This window comes from Vipera berus, assembly GCF_964194415.1.
Source record: "Vipera berus genome assembly, chromosome: 1".
Taxonomy (NCBI): Eukaryota; Metazoa; Chordata; class Lepidosauria; order Squamata; family Viperidae; genus Vipera; species Vipera berus.
The window spans coordinates 282,694,801-282,716,130 of NC_138202.1; the positions used below are offsets into that span (position 1 = coordinate 282,694,801).

The 21,330-nt window shown below is 40.1% G+C and overlaps 1 protein-coding gene across 1 annotated transcript; it reads left to right on the forward strand.

The window, feature by feature from the left end:
• The first annotated feature begins 277 nt into the window (after positions 1-277).
• On the forward strand, positions 278-20,773 carry LOC308660490 (uncharacterized protein). The gene is made up of 10 exons (XM_081314887.1): positions 278-312; positions 5,241-5,375; positions 6,618-6,866; positions 7,492-7,707; positions 9,506-9,719; positions 12,765-12,915; positions 13,858-14,020; positions 15,060-15,263; positions 17,226-17,428; positions 19,322-20,773. The coding sequence occupies exons 3-10, from the start codon at positions 6,620-6,622 to the stop codon at positions 20,495-20,497; spliced, it is 2,574 nt and encodes an 857-aa protein (XP_081171013.1). The 5' UTR covers positions 278-312; positions 5,241-5,375; positions 6,618-6,619; the 3' UTR covers positions 20,498-20,773.
• Positions 20,774-21,330: the final 557 nt, after the last annotated feature.

A 21,330-nucleotide genomic window follows, 5' to 3' on the forward strand; every position in this document is an offset into this window, starting at 1 on the left:
TGTAAAGATTTTTTTTTATAATGTATAAAAAGGCAATGTGTACTGGAAGACCATTCCTCCTGGAGGAAGTAGGAAATCAATTTTCTGACTACAACAATCATTTTCTAACAGCTATTTCTCATTTTAAGAAAAATAACCAATGCTTGATAACATAGTAGACATTTTTTCCATACCAATTATTACTTTATTCTTGTCATAGCAAAAAGAAACATGCTAAAGGCACCCAGTTTTTGCAGCTAGGATAAGCACTAGCTTAGAAAAGACACTGACAACAAATAAGAAACTGAACTGTCTTATGCATAAGGAATGAATGTAAGTACCACTGGCTGTTTGTTACACATGGTTGGCTAAGATTATGAGGGAATGGTTGAATGTTAATATTTTTCTGCTCCAGCAATTTCATTTTGAAGGACAAGATCCTTTTTTTGAGATTCTTTGCTAATGTCAGATTTTAATCTTCATGACACAAATTCAACTATTCCAGGCTATCTTTTTGCAGTTCTCTCAATCAGCAGGAGTTTCTACAAAGGTATCTGCTAACGCTAGAATTGTAAATAAACCGTGATTGATAGTTGTATGTGCCTGGAGGAAGTTTAAACATAGAAGAGAGTCATCTACCTTGATTGTTGTATTTTCACTGAACCTCAGATGATTCACTTTAAAAATATAACATTAGGGGGAAATGTGGCCTTTTCAGATAAGCATAGTGGTTATCTGAACTACTATGTTTACAGGAGAAAGGAGGTCACACAGGTGCTCCTTTCCCTGCTGCAACAGCAGCCCAAAAGGGCTCAGGAAACAAAAACCAGCCAAGGCTGTTGCGGGCCCTGTGCTGGCACGTAATTTGGCTCACCTCACTTCTGGCAGTTTTAGTGGTAACACTAAGCTCAGGGGCCCAAGGAATGCACAAAGGTGAGTATGAGCTTCTTCAGCTTCAGCTCTCCAGAGGACTCCATAGACATAACCCTGCGGTTTTCTTGTCAACAATATAGAAGTGGCATTGCCTCCTGTAAAGACTGTTTTTAATTTTATAATCTGACCTAGTCATGTGATTTCCTGGTGGTCTCCAATCCTGATCCTGTTTTGGTTTTTTAAAAAAAATTAGCCAAAGTCAGCTAGCATTGATACCTCTTACAATAAATGTAATTTTTCTGTTTGTGTAATTTATTATATACGATCAAACCCTATATTCCTACAAACTATGCTGAGCTGGTTTTGTGTAATGGTAACATTAGGGACCACTCCGGTGGGAAGGTAACAGCGTTCCGTGCGCCTTTGGCGTCTAGTCATGCCGGCCACATGACCACGGAGACGTCCTCGGACAAGCGCTGGCTCTTCAGCTTTGAAACGGAGATGAGCACCGGCCCCTAGAGTTGGAAACGACTAGCACACATGTGCGGGGGAACCTTTACCTTTACCTTTTAACATGTCATGACACTTCATACTTTTTGTTGGAACATGACATCAAGTATTAACCTATAATTCCTATTTTTTTTTAAAAAAAAAACCTGCATCAAAGCTGAATTTGGCAAACATCTTAAACTTTTTATATATTAAGCCTACACATTCATTTCCCAGCACATGGTATTGTGCTATATGTATATATATTTGTCATTTTGAGTTTTCATTAGAGTTTTCAATTGTATGGATTACAGATTACTATAGATATTTTAACTCAGGAGTCTCCAACCCCCGGTCCGTGGACCGGCACTGGTCCACACAAATAAGCGAAGCCCCATGGTATGTAGGCAGCACGCAAAACCACACCCTCTCCTGTCTGAGAAAAACCCTTTCTTCATGCAACCGGTCCCCGGAGCCCAAAAGGTTGTGGGCCGCTGCTTTTCTGAAATTATTACTGCATTGTGTAAGCTGATGAGTCAGGGTACCAATTTAGCACCAACTCTGCTCCACAAGATCAGACCACTTTCAGTCAGAAACATTAGATCCCCTTTCTTTTTTCCATTACATTTGTTATAATCCATGTCATTTATCATTTACTCCTCCTACATTCTATGCTGCAGCCTTCTGTATATCAGAGCTGGGCCCACAAATATTGATCTCAATTGCCCATCATGGTTTTGGTGATCCAAGACTCACATAACGTTTTTTTCCAGTAATACAGAGAAAATACAGAAGTTACCAAATTGAGTCCCTCTCCACCCCATGGCACATTTCCTGCAAATGGTAAGATTGGGACCAGTTGAGCACATTTGGGCCAATCTGCCACAAGTGCTATCAAACCCATGCCTATAATACGGACATATTTCTGAATCGTCAAGCTACAGAGGGGGCTTCGTGGCTACGCATTTGTACTGCTTACAGGTGGTGAAAGGGAAGGAGGCATTCAGTATAGCTGTGACTACACCAAGCAGCATCTCAAAAGAAAAAGACTGGGCTTTTTAATACAATGCATTTATAAAGACTCCGTATTAATTTTGGAAAGTCTTGCTACAACTAAAAGTAAACAATTTGCAATGTAGTTCATGGTTATCCCCGCTGCAGAACAGAAATGGAGGAACTGAAAAATAATAAGTTGATGACTGTTAAATATCTTGGCAGCCCTCCAGACTGGAACTCAAAATTATTCTTGCGGAATACCGTTGCCAGTCCACTTCGATCATCCGTCAGGTTCGTACTACCATCCGGGCTGGGTCTCCGCACCATCGTTCTCACGGCAGGCTCGATACGGTTAGCAACACGCCTGGGAAGACGGATTTTATAAGCGAGTTTCCCTCCGAGCTTGCATTTCGACAAAAAGCCGCCGCTGAGCGCTCCGGCTCAAAACGGAAAGGCAGCCTTTAAAACCGCCCGCTCTTTCCCATTACGGTTGTTTCGCCGTTCCGACAGCCTTTACGCCTGAATTGCCACTGAGGCAACGCTAGTAATAAACTGCCTCCACCAAGCTAGCCTCGTCGGAGACAGTCGTCGCTTTTCCGCTTCCATTTGGGTTTGGGTTTGGCTAGTCTAGAGAAAAGCAGTGTTCCAATATCTGAGGGGGTGCCACAAAGAGGAGGGGGGGTCAGTTTATTTCCCAAAGCACCAGAAGGCAGGACAAGAAACCATGGATGGAAACTGATCAAGGAGAAAAGCAACCTGGAATTAAGGAGAAACGTCCTAACAGCGGGGACAATTAACCAGTGGAACAGCCTGCCGTCAGACGTTGTGGCCTGGAGGTTTTTAAGAAGAGGCTGGACAGCCACTTGTCTGGAATGGCGTAGGATCTCCTGCTTGAGCAGGGGGCTGGACTAGAAGACCTTCAGGATCCCCTCCAGCTCTATTCTGATTCTGATTTCAGCGCTTTGAAATTCCCGCCCTCCTTGGACTCTGAACGAAAACGGCTGCTCTCGGCTCTTCCTCAATTGTGGGCGCAAGACGGGGAGAAGCCCCGCCCCCGTCCTTCAGTTTCCCGCTCTATTCCTGCTGCCTCCGCTTTGGAAGCGTGGCGCGGCTCAAGTTCGATGCCCTCCAGCCCCTCCCTTAGCGAGCGTTCCAACGGAGGGCTCGACGTGATACGTCACAAACCTTCCTTTCGCTTTCCTTTGGGGAACTGGAGCGGGGTCTTTTTTTCGGGATCCGGAAGCTCCGCTTGGAGATTTGGAGGCTGGGCGAGGGGAATGGAGTGTAAATGTGGGCGGTGGGAGACCTGGGCTTCGTAGGGAAGGCGCTGTAGGTCTGCGTCCCACAATCACGCGGCGGCCCACTGTTACCTAGGCTAACTATTGGGAAAAGGAGGAATGCGGAATAGCTCAAGAGAAGGAGAATAGCAGTGACATAGGTCGTAGGGTATAACAAGAGGTATTAACGATAGACACACGATATAGGAGGCACTGAATTGGATTTTGTATTTAATACTGTCTCGCTGGGTTAATTCTCTTCTTCGGCTGGATCACATTGATTGAGAAACTCGATTTTGGAATGATTTGCCACAGATCTTTTGGCATTATTTAAACGCCTGTTATTTAAGAAATCTTGTTAACAATGGCTATGGAGATTCTCATTCGTCCAGGTCATGGTTGTCCCAAAGGTGTTTTTTTTTCCAAAAGGCAACTAGACTTTGCTTTTCCTTGAAGATGTTTCACTTTTCATCCATGGTCAGAACTGAAGAAGCCTCTTGGATGAGACATGAAACATCTTCCAAGGGAAAACAAAGAAAGTCCAGTTGACTTTTGAAAAAGCGCCTTTTATTGGATATTCCTATACTTTTGTTAAAAAACTGAAAAAAAAACCTAAAGATCATGGGTCTTCAAACTCGGCCCTTTTATGACTCATGGACTTCAACTCCCAGAATTTCTCAGCCAGGCATGCTGGCTGAGGAATTCTGGGAGTTGAAGTCTATGAGTCATAAAAGGGCCGAGTTTAAAGACCCCTGCTAAAGATACTTTAGAGCACCTACAAAATGCATTCATTGGGTAAATTAAGGTCTCTTACCTTGAACAGGAGGTTGAGTTAGAAGACCTGCAAGGTCCTTTCTAACCCTATTATTCTATGTTCTAAATCAGAGAATGTGACTGATGTTATTGTTGGACTGCAGTTGGAATCTTCAAAAACATGTTCTACAATTGCTCATATTTGATGTAATGGTCATAGGACTGCCAATTTGCTTTTTAATAACAAGGATTGCTTGCAGGCTTGTATAGGAACATCCCTGAGATGATGGATATTGTATGTGTGGGTAGACAAATGAACTTGAATATCACTTTGGAAAGACTAAGCTGTGCAGGACATGAAACGGTGGACAATATAAGCATCACAATTTGTAGACAGGCATCCTAGTTTCAACCTGATGGTACTCTTTATTTTTCATGAATCACTTGGAACAGGAGGGAATAGAAGATAACAGGTGTTGGGGGTTGTTTAAAATTAGACCATTTGTTCAATGTAGCTTATGTTCAGATAGTTGCCTATTTTGGTTTTAAATAAACAGTAAACTGTTAAAAGACAAGCAAGGTGTGAAGGTAGCAACTCTGTACTTCTTCACATTAACTGCATTTTTCTGCAACAGCTGTATGATTCCAGAATAAAGTGTAGCTGTTTTAAGGCCTTGCAAACCAATGCTGCCTTGGCATATTTTAGAGAATTTCTTTATTTTCAGAAGAATGCACAGCCACACTTTTTCCACTTTAAATGAGCATAAAAATACTTACTGCATCTTTCTAAAATGTAAGACAATATGATGATGAACGTGTTTGTGCATTTTTAATAAAATCTATTTCCTAAATAATTTTTATATCTACTTTTAGGCAAAAAGACTTAAGAAAAATGAGGAACCGAAATTTGCACTAAAATGAGTTCATAATCTCTGTATTTTCCTACTTTGTACAGATATTTTATACATAATAAATTTAAATAATTTTTCTGTAAACAAGCTGTGTCAGGTAAGTGCCTTGATATACTAACACAATAACCCTATTTTGTATCTTGAGTATGTGTGTACAAAATATTTAGAAGTATATTGATCCATAGATTTTAGGGGAAAAGTATCAGAAAGAAGAATTCTTAAGAGATAGTTTTCTCTCAGAATTATATACTCTGCTTTTATCAGAAACTAATTTATAGTTTTAAGGTATCTAGAGTTAAGCAAATTGAAGTAGAAGATATTTTAGTTAGATCCTATGTATGCTTCAAGAACCTCTGTCTGTTATTAGAAATATTTGCAGGAGATGACAAGGCTGAGCCTGAGGGTCAAAGGCGTCATAAGTCACAAGTCCCTGCACACCCACAAAAGATCTAAATCCAGTCCATCTTAAATGCTTTCTTATTCCCATTCATTTCCCTTGACTGTTAGTAGGTTAGATTTTTGTAGAGAGCTTAAGTTTTCAATGAATCCTTATACTTATTTGAATTGCCTGAATCTCCTGATTTCACCAGTGTGTGACAATAGTAGTAGAAACAAGGCATGTGTAAAAAAAATTCCGTTTATACCTAGCATTTCTCTAATAGTCAAATGTTCACTGATGAATACAATTACTTTTATAGTCTTATAAAATTAATTATGAAATTATGCTTCTAGGAATTGTTGTGTGTAACATCTTTTAGATAACTTATGAAAGTTGTAAATAAATAGTCAAGTCATCTTTGGCAGGGGGCATTACAAGTAGTTTTCACGTTATAAAGACAATTGGGACTGGAATTGCCATTGGTAAGCAATGCAGTGGTAAAATGACTTTTCCTGTGACTGTGCTGCTTAGGGATGGCAATCCCAGTTGCTGTCGTTAAGAGCACTGTGCGGTCATTAAACACGGACCTTACATGACCGTGACTTCCAACTTCTTGCTCGCTTCCCCATTTACTTTCCTACTGGAAAGTCAGCAGGAAACTGGAAATGGCACTAGCATGATAGCAGCTTGCTGCAACATTGCATTTGCAAGCCAGGTGCCCAGCACCCGGATCTCAGACACTGCGATGGCTGAAACTCTGTAGATCAATCGTAAGTGCCCCTTGTTAAGTACTGTCGCAAGTTTGAACTGTTGCTGACACGGCTGTAATCCAAACACCACTTGTATGTGCATGCTGCATTGTGTGTGCATGTGCATTCTGATTATTGAACAGGTATGCTGAATTTTTTCTACTTAAGAGATTAATAATACTTTTTTCCCTCTACAATTCTCTGTTCCCAGTCATGCCTACATTAAAAAAACTTCGTGCTATAATGCATATGAATAAATGGAGATTAAGAAGAACGTCTACTTTGGATGAGATCAAGACAGATGTCTCGTTTTTATATCCCCCTCCGAATGGGGGTTGGGGTTGGGTTGTAGTCTTAGCTGCTGCTACTCACTGCTTGCTCGTCAGTGGATTTCATAGCGCCTTTGGTGTTTACATGCTGCCCCTTCTTGACACTTTTAAATCAAGTAACTCGCAGATAGGTAGGTCATTGTTACATTAAGATTCCCAGCATAGCTTTGATATATTGTACTGCAGTTTTGTTTATAATTATATCTTGCTTAACAAGATAAGCAAGCAACCATTTGTAAGCAAATGGTTTAAACCAAGGGTCTCTAACCTGTGGGTCGCAGCCCACTACTGGGCCATGGCCTGTTGGCCACCTGAATGGCTGGCCAGTGTGTGTGTGTGCGCACGCGCGTGCATGAGCACACTCACTCCCCACTCATGCTAGCACTGCCACAAGAGCCTACCTGACCTTCACTTGGGTGCAAGCAGCTCCGTTTGTGTCACACAGGCACTAGCATCCCCGTTTGTATCATGCAGGTGCTAATGCTGCCCTGAGCATTGCATGGGCGCTAGTGGCCCCGTTTGTGGTGCCCGTGTGCTCGCGGCCCGTTTATGCATGCACATGCATGCATAAAGGTGCCTGCCCTTTCCTTTCCCTCCAAGCTGCCAACCCAAAAAGATTGGGGACCTCTGGTTTAAACTAAATGGCAATGCTCTTGAAAACTACAAGAATTAGAGTTATTTACATCAGTGAAACATACAAGTAATTTCATAGTACTATTTTTTATATGTTTAATTAAATATATTTGTCTTTTTAAGCTTGGATTGGATCTATCAGCTATGCTTTCATTATGATTTTTGGCCCTATTTCTGGAAAACTTCTGGTGAAGTATGGAGCTATAAAAGTGGCGATAATTGGAAATATAGTGACCATAGGTGGTCTGGTGTGGTCATCCTATAGTCATAATTTACCAATGCTGTTTTTCACTCATGGAATCATTGTTGGTGTGGGATCAAGTCTGGCCTACACTCCAGGTAACACTTTACATTAAAATAAAATTTTGTCACACATTTCTTCTGTTTTTGAAAATGTATTTTTGCTTTGCTTTTGTGATGGAAAAATAATGTAGATAGCACTTTTTCATGAAAAAATAATAACTGCATTCTTTGTTTTGAAAGGTGTAATTCATAAACAGTACATATATGGAACAAGTTATCATACACTTTAATTTTCTAAAATAACTTATAAAGGGTTTGAAATTGTAAAAACTGGGGAAAAAACCTACTGTTTAAAGACACTAAAAAATTGAAGCAAATAAGATTTTGCATCTTATATTTTTTTAGTTTATTGGGCTTTAATTAAAAGCTTGCAACCTAAACACAGCTTCACATTTTTGCAAATCATATAAATTATTTCATTTTAATAAATGAACGCTACAGCAAAAATAAATATTTGATTTTATAACAGTTTTATAAATGTGCTAAATGTTTTATAAATCTGCTAAATGTGATATTTTCTCAGAGAGCTATATAACATCCATTAGGAGGAAAGTGAATATAAAGGAAATATGCATTTTAAAAACTGCATCCTATGCAGTATGGGAAGTTAATAAAAGTTCTGTTTGTTATTTACAGTGGAAAAACAATTTGCTAGGGCTAGAAAATCATTTCTACCTGGAGGTACTTTATATTCCACAAAGAACTGATTATATTTCATCTGTATCATTAGAGAGAGGGATTCAGATCGATGCAAACGAAAATCATCTATAAGATACACATTTTAGCAATTATGGAGTCCAGGAAAAAAAACCCCATTAAAACTACTTTCCTAACTCATACTGGCCACAGTTGTTCCCTTATCACCTCCATTATCGCTTTCTATCAACAGGTCTCTCAGCTTGCAAAAAGTTGTTAGTATATAATTTTCAATGGAAGTGAAGGAATTAAATAAATGACCCGTGTAATAAGTGTAATACATTGTTTTATTTTTTTAAAAAAAATTAAATGTAAATGGAATCAAATTTAGTTAAAAAAATAAAAAGGTAAAGGTTTCCCCTTGCCCAGTTGTGTTTGACACTAGGGGGCAGTGCTCATCTCCGTTTCCGAGCTGAGGGAGCCAGCATTGTCTGAAGATACTTCTGTGATCATGTGGCCAGCATGACTATATGCCAAGCTGCCATAGCACCCCCTTCAAATTTAGTTGAACCTAACCCAAACTATTATTTGGGGCATATCCAGTGGTGGGATTCAGTCAGTTCGCACCAGTTTGGCAGAACCAGTTGTTCACATATTTGAATCCCACCACTGGGCATATCTCATCTAGTATCCAGCCTGCCAGTCAGAGCTAATTTGGCTCTTAGTCCAAGGAACTCTGAGCAGCCATAATGTAAAATAGGCTTTGAGAATTTCTACTCCTGGGTTATTTTCTACGGCTCCAGAATACCCTCTTCATCATATTGTTAGAGAAGGGGCAAAATGCCCGAATTCAAGGCATAATGTTAAACAATTATCAAAATCAGCAATATGTTGATTTTTTAAAAAGTTGAACAAATGTATTAAAACCTCATCCTGCCCATCACAAAGGGAGGAAATCCCAGTTATTTCATTCATCAGATTTGAAATTAGTTTGGCTTGCAAATGACCCCAAACATATGTGCAGCTGAGAGCAAGCCTCATAGAACCATGGTTTTTAATTGGGACCAATGAAAAGTAATGGCTGTGTGCATAAGCTTTCTCCTTTCCCAGATATCTTTCTCATGTTTAATAAAAAAAGGACTGAGAAGTGATTGGACTTCAATATAAAACTACTTTAAATTACTGTATTTCTTGATAGGCCTGATAATGGTTAGCCTTTACTTTACCACAAGGCGCTCATTTGCCACTGGATTGGTGATGGCTGGAGGGGCTGCAGGAACTTTCGTACAGAATAGACTTCAGTATTATCTAATTCAGAAACTTGGATGGAGACATAGTTTGCGTGTATATAGTGGAATTCTATCCATATGTATTTTTGCTGGATTTGCATACAAGCCTCTTCAAAAACGTATGTAACTGCTTTAGGCGTTTTTAATTAAATATCTCCTTTTCCATGTTGGAGGGGGAGGGAATCCACATTTGGTAAAAAGAATAATGCAAAATAGCAAAAAGAGTTCTTTGCAGGCTTTTGAATTCTCCTAAATCGGGTCCCCAACCCCCAGTCAGTGGATCAGTACTAGGCCACGGCATGCCAGCAACCGGGCTGCACAAAGAAGCAAAGCTCCATCCTCAGGATGCAGGCAGTATTTGAAACCACACCCCCTCCGGTCCACAGAAAAACCTCTCTCCACGGAACCGGTCACTGGTGTCCAAAATGTTGGGGACCTCTGCCCTAAACAGTGACTCATACGAAACAGACCTTCCCCAATAAATAAGTAACAAAATAAGAATAAAAAGTAAGTAAATCCAACATTAGGACAAGTACTGCAACCATGTTTACGATTTGATCTCAACCTGGGATGTGGATTATAGACTGAATGCTCCAATAGACAGTGTCATATAGCAAATGGAAATTATGTTAAGAGGTGCATGATTCAACACAGCCACTTGTTGGCTTTTCTTCTCTTGAATAGAAGGGGGGAAAATTGGCAGATGTTATTTATCCCTCAAGAATAAGAAATTGCGCATTAAATTAAAATATTTCAGAATCCTTTCATAGACAGCTTCCCAAAGACCCTTTTTCATTTTATTTAAATTGGGGCAAGTCTTTAATAAGATAATATATAACCCTTGACTACAGATGGGAATTATACATTACAAACATCTCAGGACTATTTTGAAAAGGTAGCTATATATCTAGTTTCATCTTATAATATCTAATTTAATTTTTCTCTATCTGGATGTGGGTAAGATGTAGCAGCCAATAATGTGGAATAGAGCAGAAAGTGTATACAGTATCTTGAAGTCATAAATTCATTGGGCATGTGAGTAGGTAAGAACTTGATATGCCTTAAGAGTGCAGTAGAAATAGGTTTCACAATCATGTGTTTTATTAAATTCAGATTCTGGTCAATGATTTGTCTGCCAGGGATTATTTCAGGATGTTCAGTTGCTAAGTTGTGTCTGACCCTTGGCGATCCCATGGACCATAGCATGCGTCCTTTTCTATCTCCCAGAGTCTGCCCAAACCCATGCCCACCGCATCAATGACGCTATCTAATGACATCCTCTGCTGTCCTCTTCTCCTTTTGCCTTTGGGTTTTGACAACAGGGTGTTTTCTAATGAGCCCTCTCTTCTCATTTGGTAGCCAAAGTATTTGAGGTTCACCTTCAATATCTGTCCATCCAAAGGACAGTCAGGGTTGATTTCCTTTAGGATTAAGTTACGTCAAGAGGCTGAATATAAACGCAAGCTCAGTTTCATATGGCCTTGCAATAGCTAGAACAGGGTGTCAAACTCAATTTCATTGAGGGCCGCATCAGCATTGCGGTTGCCCTCAAGGGGCCGGGTGGGTATGGCCAGGGTGGGTGTGGCCTACTGGGTGGGCGTGGCTAGAGTGCGTATGTCCTACTGGGTGGGCATGGCCAGCTCTACATCGTTCGAATCCAGGGTGCCTATGGGGGCCTGGGCAGGAGTGGGACAGATCTGAGGGTCTCTGGCGGAAGGAGGGTCTCTGGGCCAGGGCCAAGGCAGTGGGGGCCGTTCCCTCACTGTTTCCAGGATGGCTTCGCGGGCCGGATGAAACCACTTCGCGGGCCGGATCCGGGCCTTGTGTTTGACATGTCTGAGCTAGAACTTAAGAAAGTCAGCATGTTTTACCCTTTTTTTATTTTTTTGGTTTCTCAGATCTCAGAGGTATTTCACTACAGATTTTTTGAAAACTTCTACTCTTCCTAAATTACCTTTATCACTACTCTCATTTATCATTCTGTCTCCAGTCTAAGTTGGGTTTTTGAGTTGATAAGAATTCAGGAGACAACTAGCTCAGCTATCGTCAATAAAGAGACCTGTCATTTGACTATTTGCTTATTTTATTTACCGTAATTTAATAAATTTATAGGGCAGCATTTGGGAACAGAAAAGCTGTCATAGATTAATTAGGAAAGACCCTATCAGTATGATTTCTAATAGAAGATAAATTTATGCTGCTGGGAAATAGTGTAGTTTAATTTCTGAAGTTTATGTTTCCTATACCTTTCATTTTTGATTTTGATTTTGGATAAACATGCTTGGAAAAAAGACTGCTCTCAGTTTAATGCCTCTGAACCTAGGGCCTAGGACTGCACTAAAGCAACCTGATTAATTTCTTAAATCACCCATGCTGTTTGCTTCTAGGAATGCAAATTACAGATGCAGAGCAATTAAGTAGTTGCTTCAAGTATCTAGAACAAATTTCCTTAACTGAGGGAAAACTGAGTTAAATTGCAGCTCCCATTATCCTGTCAACCCTATAAAGTAGACTAGACTAAGAAATCAACGCCACATACTGTAGGTCTAAAACTTCTTTTGTTAGAATAGCTGTAGTGGGGAAAAATCTTGCAACGCCCAATGGGCTTCCTTTTGCCCTCATTTTATCTTTCTGTGAACTGCGGAGGAATGTGTCTGAGATGTTTACTCAAATTAGTTTCTTGGAATGGACGTAAGCCATACTTGTTTGATTGTTGCCTTGGTAGTGGCTTATCCTCACGTTTTTCAAGGCCATTCCTTATGCCTCTTACACATTCCCACCTAGCATGCTGGCTGCATTTTGGAAGTTGTAGGCACCAGGATAGGAAAAGGCTGGTGTGCTGCCCATTCGTGATAAAAATAAACTTTTTGTGTCACACGGAACTCATTCCCCCTAATGGCTATACCTGCTCCGGCCTTGTTCAGCAAGTAATGTTAGCATAGGTTCTGATGGTACATAAAATCATTCTTTTCAATTATCCTGAAAATAATGGGTTAAACATCACACAAATCTGTCTTGTGCTCATTTGTTATATGCTTTTTATATGTTATGTGGGTTGCACATAAATGTTGCATTTATTGCTTTCTGATGGAATTCATCAGTATTCTAGGGCATTGTGTAAATAGCAGCAATAATTTCTCTTGTTTTTACTTTGTATTTTAAAGATAGAACTCATCCAAGTGTAGTTGAAAAATTTAAAACATCGCCACTAAGAGGTTTTATAGTTGACTTAGGTTTATGGAAAGATCGTATTTTTGAGGTATGGGTCAGTTCTCTTGGATTAGCAAAATTTGGGTTCTACATACCTTTTGTGCATATGGTAAGTGATCATTACTGTTTTTTGGCTTTTCTGTTATAGCTCAGAATGCTTAGTTTTATAGTAGATAAGATAATCTTTATTGTCATTTTTTACTGTGGGCACAACGGCACACATCAAAATGAAATTTAGTTGTCCGCTATCAAAGTGAAACACATACATGACACACACCTAAAACATACTATATACAACATATGTATAGACCTACATCCCTACATATACATAGCAATAAAATATTAAATACTGTCCATCGTCAATATATAAGGAGGATATAGGAGGAAGCCTGAGTTCACAAGGTTATAGCATATGTAAAACCTGTATATTCTATATATTTTAAGACATGTAGCTAGCATTTAATCTTTTCCAGTCTTTTAATCCTTAACTCAATTTTGGAGAAGGGCCACATCAATCTGGGCCAAGTTCATTTATTTTTAGTAGGTGTAAGATTGCCATTTGTGCATAATAGGTAAGTGGTCACTGTGAACAAGAGTAACTTTGTTTCAATAATGTCAGATACACCAACTGCAGTCTTGTCTGCAGTAACTTTCAAAACTTGAATAATACTTGGCGGATGATCTTTGAAGGATATTTTTGTAAGAAAACACGGTGTCATTGCCTCAGGACCTAAATTTGGTGTCCTCTTCATGTATTGGATCAAATCCCATAGTCCCCTCTCAGTTTAATTTTTGGCAATGTATTATGGAGGTACCAAATTTGAGAACACTAATGTGTCCAATGAAGGCAGAAGTGTCAAAAAGGGAGTATGAAATGTTTGGATTCTCAATCAGTCACATCTATTTTTTGCTGACAATTTCCATAAACCTTTAAACAAGTGTCACTCAATTTGCGGCTATATTTAATTACTAGGTTAGCTTAATCATGACTAGTGTTCACCAAACAGAACACTTTCAAAAATGTTAAAAATAGCTGTTGCTTTTCTTACAGATGAAACTTGCAGGTGATTTGGGTATTCCTTTGGAGAAAGCATCCTACATTATGGTAGGACTTGGAGTAAGCAGCATGATTAGTTGTCTTCTGTTTGGAAAAATTTGTGATATTGAAAATATCGACCGGCTTTATATTAATCAGGCATCCATATTATCTGTTGGTAAGTTTCATAGTAAGCTTCTGAATGTATTTTGCCTGAAATTTTTTTAAAAAAGTTAATAAAGCTTTATGGTTCTAGAACTAGAAGCATCTAGAGTATCACTTCTAGATCTAGAAGCATCTAGATATCAGTTATGTCAGCACAACTGCAAGTTAACACCGTGCCTTATGTTAACTGTTGTCAAGTCTTCTTGGGGCCATTCTTGAGATTGCTTGAATTCCAGTTCCCCACAGTCACTGGTGAACATGACGACTAGGAATTAGGGAAATGGAATCTGACTCATGTGGTGGGTTCTAGATTGAGAAAACCTGACTTCCTTGTGGTACTCCAGCAGGAGGCACTGGACACTTGGAACCAATGCACAGGTTCCTGAATATGCTGGTGATGACCTACAGTATAAAGCCCTAAATGGCCTGGGTGTGGACTATCTAAGGGAACACCTGCTGCCGGCATCAACTTCCCATCCTGTGCGCTCCCATAGGGAGGGCCTCCTTAGGGTGCCACCGGTCAGGGTATGCCGGCGGGTGATCCCCAGAGGGAGGGCATTCTCTGTGGGTGCGCCTGCCCTTTGGAATGATTTACCTGTGGAACTCTAGACTGCCCCCAACTTGCGCTCGTTTCGCCGGGACCTGAAAACCTGGCTTTTCGATCTATCTGGCCTGGACTGAGGGGGTTTTTAGTTTTACGTTTTTAACATTGTTTTATTGTTGGGCTATTATTAATTTAATTCTTTTTAATTCTATTTTTATCTTAATTTTATATTGTCTTTTAAATATTGCCCTGTAAACCACCCTGAGTCCTTCGGGAATAGGGCAGTATAGAAAACTAACTAACTAACTAACTAAATAAATAAATAAATATGTAGCATGGAAGATAGCTCACTACCGCTTACCAAATTTTTTGGTAAGGAGAACTAAAATATTGGAAATAAACAGTGGCAAAGCCTGATGATTGTTGCTGTATCTCAGTTTACCTTATAGGGTAAATAAATATGTTTTGTTCATGTTGAAACATACCTCCTTCGTCTTTTATTTTTCAGGTGTGGTATACTTTATTATTCCTCACTGCACATCTTTTGGCGCTCTTGTAGCCATTTGCTCCCTTTTGGGATTTTTTGATGCAGGAAACTATGTTCTCCTACCTGTCCTTACATTTGATTTGATGGGAGCAGAGAGGATGCCTGTTGCATGGGGATTTATGATGGCTGTCAATGCAATTAGCTGTTTTGGTCCACCCTTTGCAGGTAAACCAGTTAGTGTGATTGTATGATTTGTCTGTAAAGATACAACTGAACATTATTAGCCTAGAGAAAACTATATTGCTAACGTGCCCAAGATCTGACTCTTCCTATGGCTTGCTTGCTTGCTTGCTTGTTTATTTAATTTTATTTATTTATTTTATATATCTGCAGTTCTCACAAGTATGGCACACAAAAAGAAGAAAAAACAATACATATTTAAAAACAGTCATTTTTCAAAACAATAAAGCAGCACCCAAGCAGGGAGAATGGTATTAGCCACAGTAAGATAGCATCACAGGATTTTCCCAGTCCGCTAGACCCTTAGGTCTGATGGCACAGGCAGGTCCTGAGGGACTTGCAGAATATACCCCCACTTCTGGGGGTAGAAAATCTCCTAATTGGAGTGCCACAGTGAAGACAGCCTGCTTGCTGGGACCCAAGTTTAAGTCCCTAATAGTTGGGACATGCAGCATCTTTCTCTGGCAGATTTGGTGGGCAAGCAGATATAATCAGGAAGAAGCAGTCCCTCACATCTCTCCTCCCCAACTACCACCACTTGGAATCAGCCCTGGAGAAAGGAAGTGCACTTGACCAGCACTGTACCATCCACCCCCAATCAATGTCAATCCAGAAGGACACCGTGGTCAATGGTATCAAAAACTACAGAGGGGTCAGGTAGGGCAAGGATGGGATACATGACTCCCATCTCTCACTTGCCAGGTTTCTTGAGGAGGGGGGGGTGAGGCAAATTGACTATCGCCAGAATCTGCTCCCATGATCCCCTGAACCAGTTTAATCAGGAAGGACGTGGATCTAAAGAGCAGATGGCTGAGCTTGTAGCTCCACAGACCCTGTTCACTTCCTCAGGTAAAAAAAGGTTCAAATCTGTTCAAATAGCAGGGCAACAGTCCTTTCTAGGTGTTTCCACTGGTCTTGCAACAAGACCAGGGTCTACCTGAGAATGTATCTGAGCAACTTTGTGCGACAGATGGCTGAGCATATTCCTCCTCATGCTCCTGCAAGAGGTTATCCGAGCCCTCTTAGCCACTCAGAAGCCCAGGAGGGCTCATGCCACCCAGAAGAGGATGGCAGGGCAGTTATCTGCATATATAATAAGAATAGAGAATTAATGATGCTTTGCCACACTTACAATACTACCACTAGTTAGCTGTTAATGGCATTTCTAGCCCATGCTTGAATTCATTGAGTGCCAGCAAAGCTTTAGATGTCTCTTCTCTTGCTTCATCTCTCTCAATTCCTCTATAGCGTGCCAGGATTCCTGAAAGGGATGAGGTCACATGGGTGTAGCCTGATCCAAAGCCTCAGCCATCCCCTCATTCCAAGTGGTGACCAGAACGTTGAAGCACAATAACAGGAACAACTCCCACTCCCTTTGGAACCTATCTAGGTTCATTAGTCACCAGTGACTTTCCGCTTTCTTTTCTGCATATGCCCGTACAGGTAGTCCTTGTTTAATGACCATTCATTTAGCAACCATTTGAACTTATGACAGCACTGAACAAGTGGTAGTTACAGTGGGACTTTGTACCTACAACCATTGCAGTGTCCTGCAGTCACGTAGTAACAATTTGTGTGGTTGGCTCCTCACAAAGTCAGTGGGGAAGCCAGCAGGAAGTCAGAAGCTGTGATCGTATGAGGTTCTTGCTTAACAAACTGCACCATTCTCATTTAACAATGGCAACTGGGGACTGCCAGAACTGCTGCAGCTAAGAAATATCATCCCCCCTTTTTAATATTTATATAAAACCACATTGCTAAATGATGGAGTTTCCAAACCCAATTAGCATAATTAAACAAGGACCACTTGAATAGTTTTTGGGATCAGGAAGGTAGATGCTGTGATTACTTAAATCTTTTCTGATACTGAAATGTATGGCATCATTTGAAAGAAAGTTCTGTTTTGGGAAAGGAAGCACAAAAGTAAACAACATATTTTTGTTTCAGGTGCAATGTATGACATGTATGGCAGTTACACCATTGGCTTTGTAGTAACCGGGGTTTGCAATATTGCAGCAGCTGGTATTCTTGCTTTAATACCCTGGTTGCAAAGAGAAGCAGTCCAGTCAACAAAAAACTACATTAATGCTTCTGTATGTGTAATAACCAATACTATAGTGCCTTGGCAATCTCCAAGTCCTTCATTAGGGGTAAGGAATATTTGATGATATTTCTTTCTCTAAACAGGAACATTCCTCCTCCTCCTCCTCTTCCTCCTCCTCCTCCTCCTCCTCATTCGTGAATTCTATACCAGCCTGAATCTTTGGTAGGCATTTTATCACAAGGACCCTTTCATGATATTAGCATTTCTGTTAAAAGGTCATAGAGAAATTAGTATAAAAACTTTATCATGGCATTTGTGATTTGCTGAAATAGGATGTGCCAGCTATATAGAGAGACTCATTTAAACATCTTAACTTTAGAGATTTTGGCACAAATCCCTGCCCTTTGTATGGTTCCAGCTATTTTTTTAAAACTGCACCACAAGCAACATGTTTGGCTAATTTCTCCAGAGATTCCCCCCCATTCTGTTATTTTCGTTTTCATCATTTTATTCATTTTTGTTCCTAGACAAATGCAAAGTATAAGAAGTACAGTTTCATTGCCATTTGGCTTTAAGAACCTTGAAGGCCCTTTTACTAAATGCTTGTGGTAGGGAGTAACTCACTCTGAAATAGCTTATGCCATTTTTGTCTGGGAAAAGGCTACGCTACACACTCTGGCAAAAATAAATAAAAAAAATCAGATGTTCATAAAGGAGGCCTGATATAATTACTGTTCCTGTCAGAAATGTGTTGAAAATGGTACTAAAAGCTGTTGAACCCATAGCATCTGAATGTCTAGACTAGGGGTGTCAAACTCAATTTCATTGAGGGCCGCATCAGCATTGCGGTTGCCCTTAGGGGGCTGGGTGGGTATGGCCAGGGTGGGCGTGGCCTACTGGGTGGGTGTGGCTAGAGTGCGTATGGCCTACTGGGTGGGCATGGCCAGCTCCACATCGTTGTATCAAGGGTGCCTATGGGGGCCTGGGCAGGAGTGGGACAGATCTGAGGGTCTCTGGCAGAAGGAGGGTCTCTGGGCCAGGGCCAAGGCAGTGGGGGCCGTTCCCTCACTGTTTCCAGGATGGCTTTGCGGGCCGCATGAAACCACTTCACAGGCCAGATCCGGCCCCCGGGCCTTGTGTTAGACATGTCTGGTCTAGACTGAGGCTTCAGTGCCCATCTGCCTCAAATACTGTACACTTAGTTCTTGTTTAGTGACCACAGTTGGGACCAGCAACTCAGTCATTTAGCAAAGTAGTTGCTAAATGAAGAATAAGATTTTACTTCAGCCTTCCTGCTTACAGTATCAGAAGGATACATACAACTCCAGTTAGTAAGCCAAGTGGTTGGAAAGGTCTCCAAGTTTGATTCATGAGGAAGCTGGGTAAAAGGTGGAAACTTATAGCTCTCTCCCACCCACCCACCCCCCGCCCTCTGGAATGCTCACCCTTGCACTAGGACAATTAGCAAGGAGGAAATTAATATTTATATTTAAAAACCTTGGAGAGGAAGTGATTACAAGAGAGTAAGGCTTGGGTTTTGGTTTGGGATTACAGTTCTTACAAGCTGGTTTAGGATGTTGGGAATTAAAATAATCTTTCTATATATTTGAAAATTGTCCCAAAGCAGAGATTGAGGGGTATATGGAAGGATGGCTTATAGCCAATGAATCTGAAAATTATTTAAATTAGAGTTTTCAAAAGAAATTTGAATGGTGATCATGACAAATAGATGATAGACTTTTAAAATCAGATGTATACTATCTTTATCTCAGATACATAGTGCGAATTCAGATTACAAAGAGGAAATGTCTTTGGTATAAATTTCCTCCTTATCTATTTTTTTTATCAAAATCTACTTCAGTGTTTGTTTGTTTTTTGTTTTGTTTGTTTTTTGGTGGGAAAAAGGGGTGATTACTCCGTGTTCAGAGAATGGAAATACACTACTGAACTCCCGTCATTAATACTGTGTTTCATAATACATTTACTTGTTTTCTTACAGAGTATTAGTTCCTCGTTCACAAAATCAATGGTATCTCCTAAACAAAGTACATCAGGCCATTCAAAAGGATTCAGCATGAAGTCTTTTAAGAGCATACTAAAGTCAGATGCAGCATCATATAAGAATGTGACTCCACAAATGACCTCAGAACATAGGGCTTCTGTGGGTACCGTGGAATATATCAAGCCTGTCCAGGAGCATGAGGAGAGTACAGCTGAGCGGAAGCAAGATTCAGGCAAATCAGAGTTAGCATCTGTTCGAAGTCAAACTTCAGTCACCATGACCCAGGCAGAACCCATTCCTTGTAGAAAAGAAGATGGAGCGGTCTTGAATGAGTATGAGGGAGATGAAGAAGAAGAAGCAACTGGAGTGAGGCCTATGCAAGAGTTAACAGTGCCAGAACGATTTATGAGAAGGGAAAGGTCAGACTCTAAACAGTTGGAGCGCTTTCCTCACAGAAAAGAAGATGGGGTGGCCTTCTTAGATGAGTATGAAGAAGAGGAAGAAGAAGCTGAGATTACAACTGGAGTAAGGCCTGCTCAGGGGCTAACCGTGCCAGAACTATTTATGAGAAGGGAAAGGTCAGACTCTAAGCAGTTGGAGCACGTTTTTCACAGAAAAGAAGATGGGGTGGCCTTCTTAGATGAGTATGAGGAAGAGGAAGAAGAAGCTGAGATTACAACTGGAGTAAGGCCTGCTCAGGGGCTAACCGTGCCAGAACAATTTATGAGAAGGGAAAGGTCAGACTCTAAGCAGTTGGAGCATGTTTTTCACAGAAAAGAAGATGGGGTGGCCTTCTTAGATGAGTATGAGGAAGAGGAAGAAGAAGCTGAGATTACAACTGGAGTAAGGCCTGCTCAGGGGCTAACCGTGCCAGAACAATTTATGAGAAGGGAAAGGTCAGACTCTAAGCAGTTGGAGCACGTTTTTCACAGAAAAGAAGATGGAGTTGCTTTTTTAGATGACTTTATTAGTAGTGAGGAAGAGCACTTGAAATATATGCCTTCTGCCTCTCACAGAAAAGAAGATGGGACAGTGCTCTTGGAGGATATTGATGACCCTAATGTGTATCAAGAGCAGCTTAAAAGCACAGCTACACTGAGTCCAATGGAAGATGTAACCAAATCAGAAATGGCATCTGAAGAAAATGAAAGTTCCACATCATTGAAAGACTGAACGCACTTCCCCACAGAAAGAGCAATGATGTGATATTTGCTAAAGATGAAGTTGCAATTTACAGTCATAGTAGGACATAATAAGAATTCCTTAGTAATATTAATGGCATTTGATCTAGCACATCTTTATGACTTACTTGTAGTAATTTCCTTGTGTTATTCTGTATACATTTTTCATGCTTATTTACATAGCTTTTACAAATAATTGTTTCCAAAATATTTGTTTGTTTTTCATTATTTTATAACTTAGATGTACCAACATTTTGAAAAGAACTGGGTTCCCAGCAGATATTAAAACCATTTGCTCATTTTGCTGCTTTTGGAAAATAAATGAGCCTTTAAAGTTTAAGTTATTTATACTTTGTAGCTAAACTGAGTTGAGATTACCATCCTATGCAAGAAGATAAAATATGGAGCTCTAATTATTCTTTATCCTCTGTATTCTAGGTGAAAATTTTTGTTCATCACAGGGTGCGCATATTCAGCTAACTGCTCTAAATGCTGGGAGACTTGATAATCCAGTATTTTATTGTTTCTTTCATCTTGTTTCAGGGTCTTTAGTGTCACTAAAATGTCACTAAAGACATTTTGTTTGTTTTCATAATCAATACAGTGAAAGTGCAATGTAAAAAGACTGAATAGTAACGCATGAATACTCTTTAGAATACTGTATATTTTTCTAATCTGGTCTATAATGTTGGACACCTGAACATATACATATAGTCAAGTTAATGTATATTGGGACAATGATAATTTTTCTTTTTGGCATTTGGCCTCTGTACATCGCTACATTAAATTAGAAATGAAACACTCAAGATGTGAGCAAAGGGAAGA

Coding starts and splice junctions, on each gene's coding strand:
- LOC308660490 (XM_081314887.1), top strand. CDS start 6,620: ATGCCTACATTAAAAAAACTTCGTGCTATAATGCATATGAATAAATGG. Junction 7,708..9,505: donor AAGTCTGGCCTACACTCCAG/GTAACACTTTAC, acceptor ATTTCTTGATAG/GCCTGATAATGGTTAGCCTT. Junction 9,720..12,764: donor AAGCCTCTTCAAAAACGTAT/GTAACTGCTTTA, acceptor TTTTAAAGATAG/AACTCATCCAAGTGTAGTTG.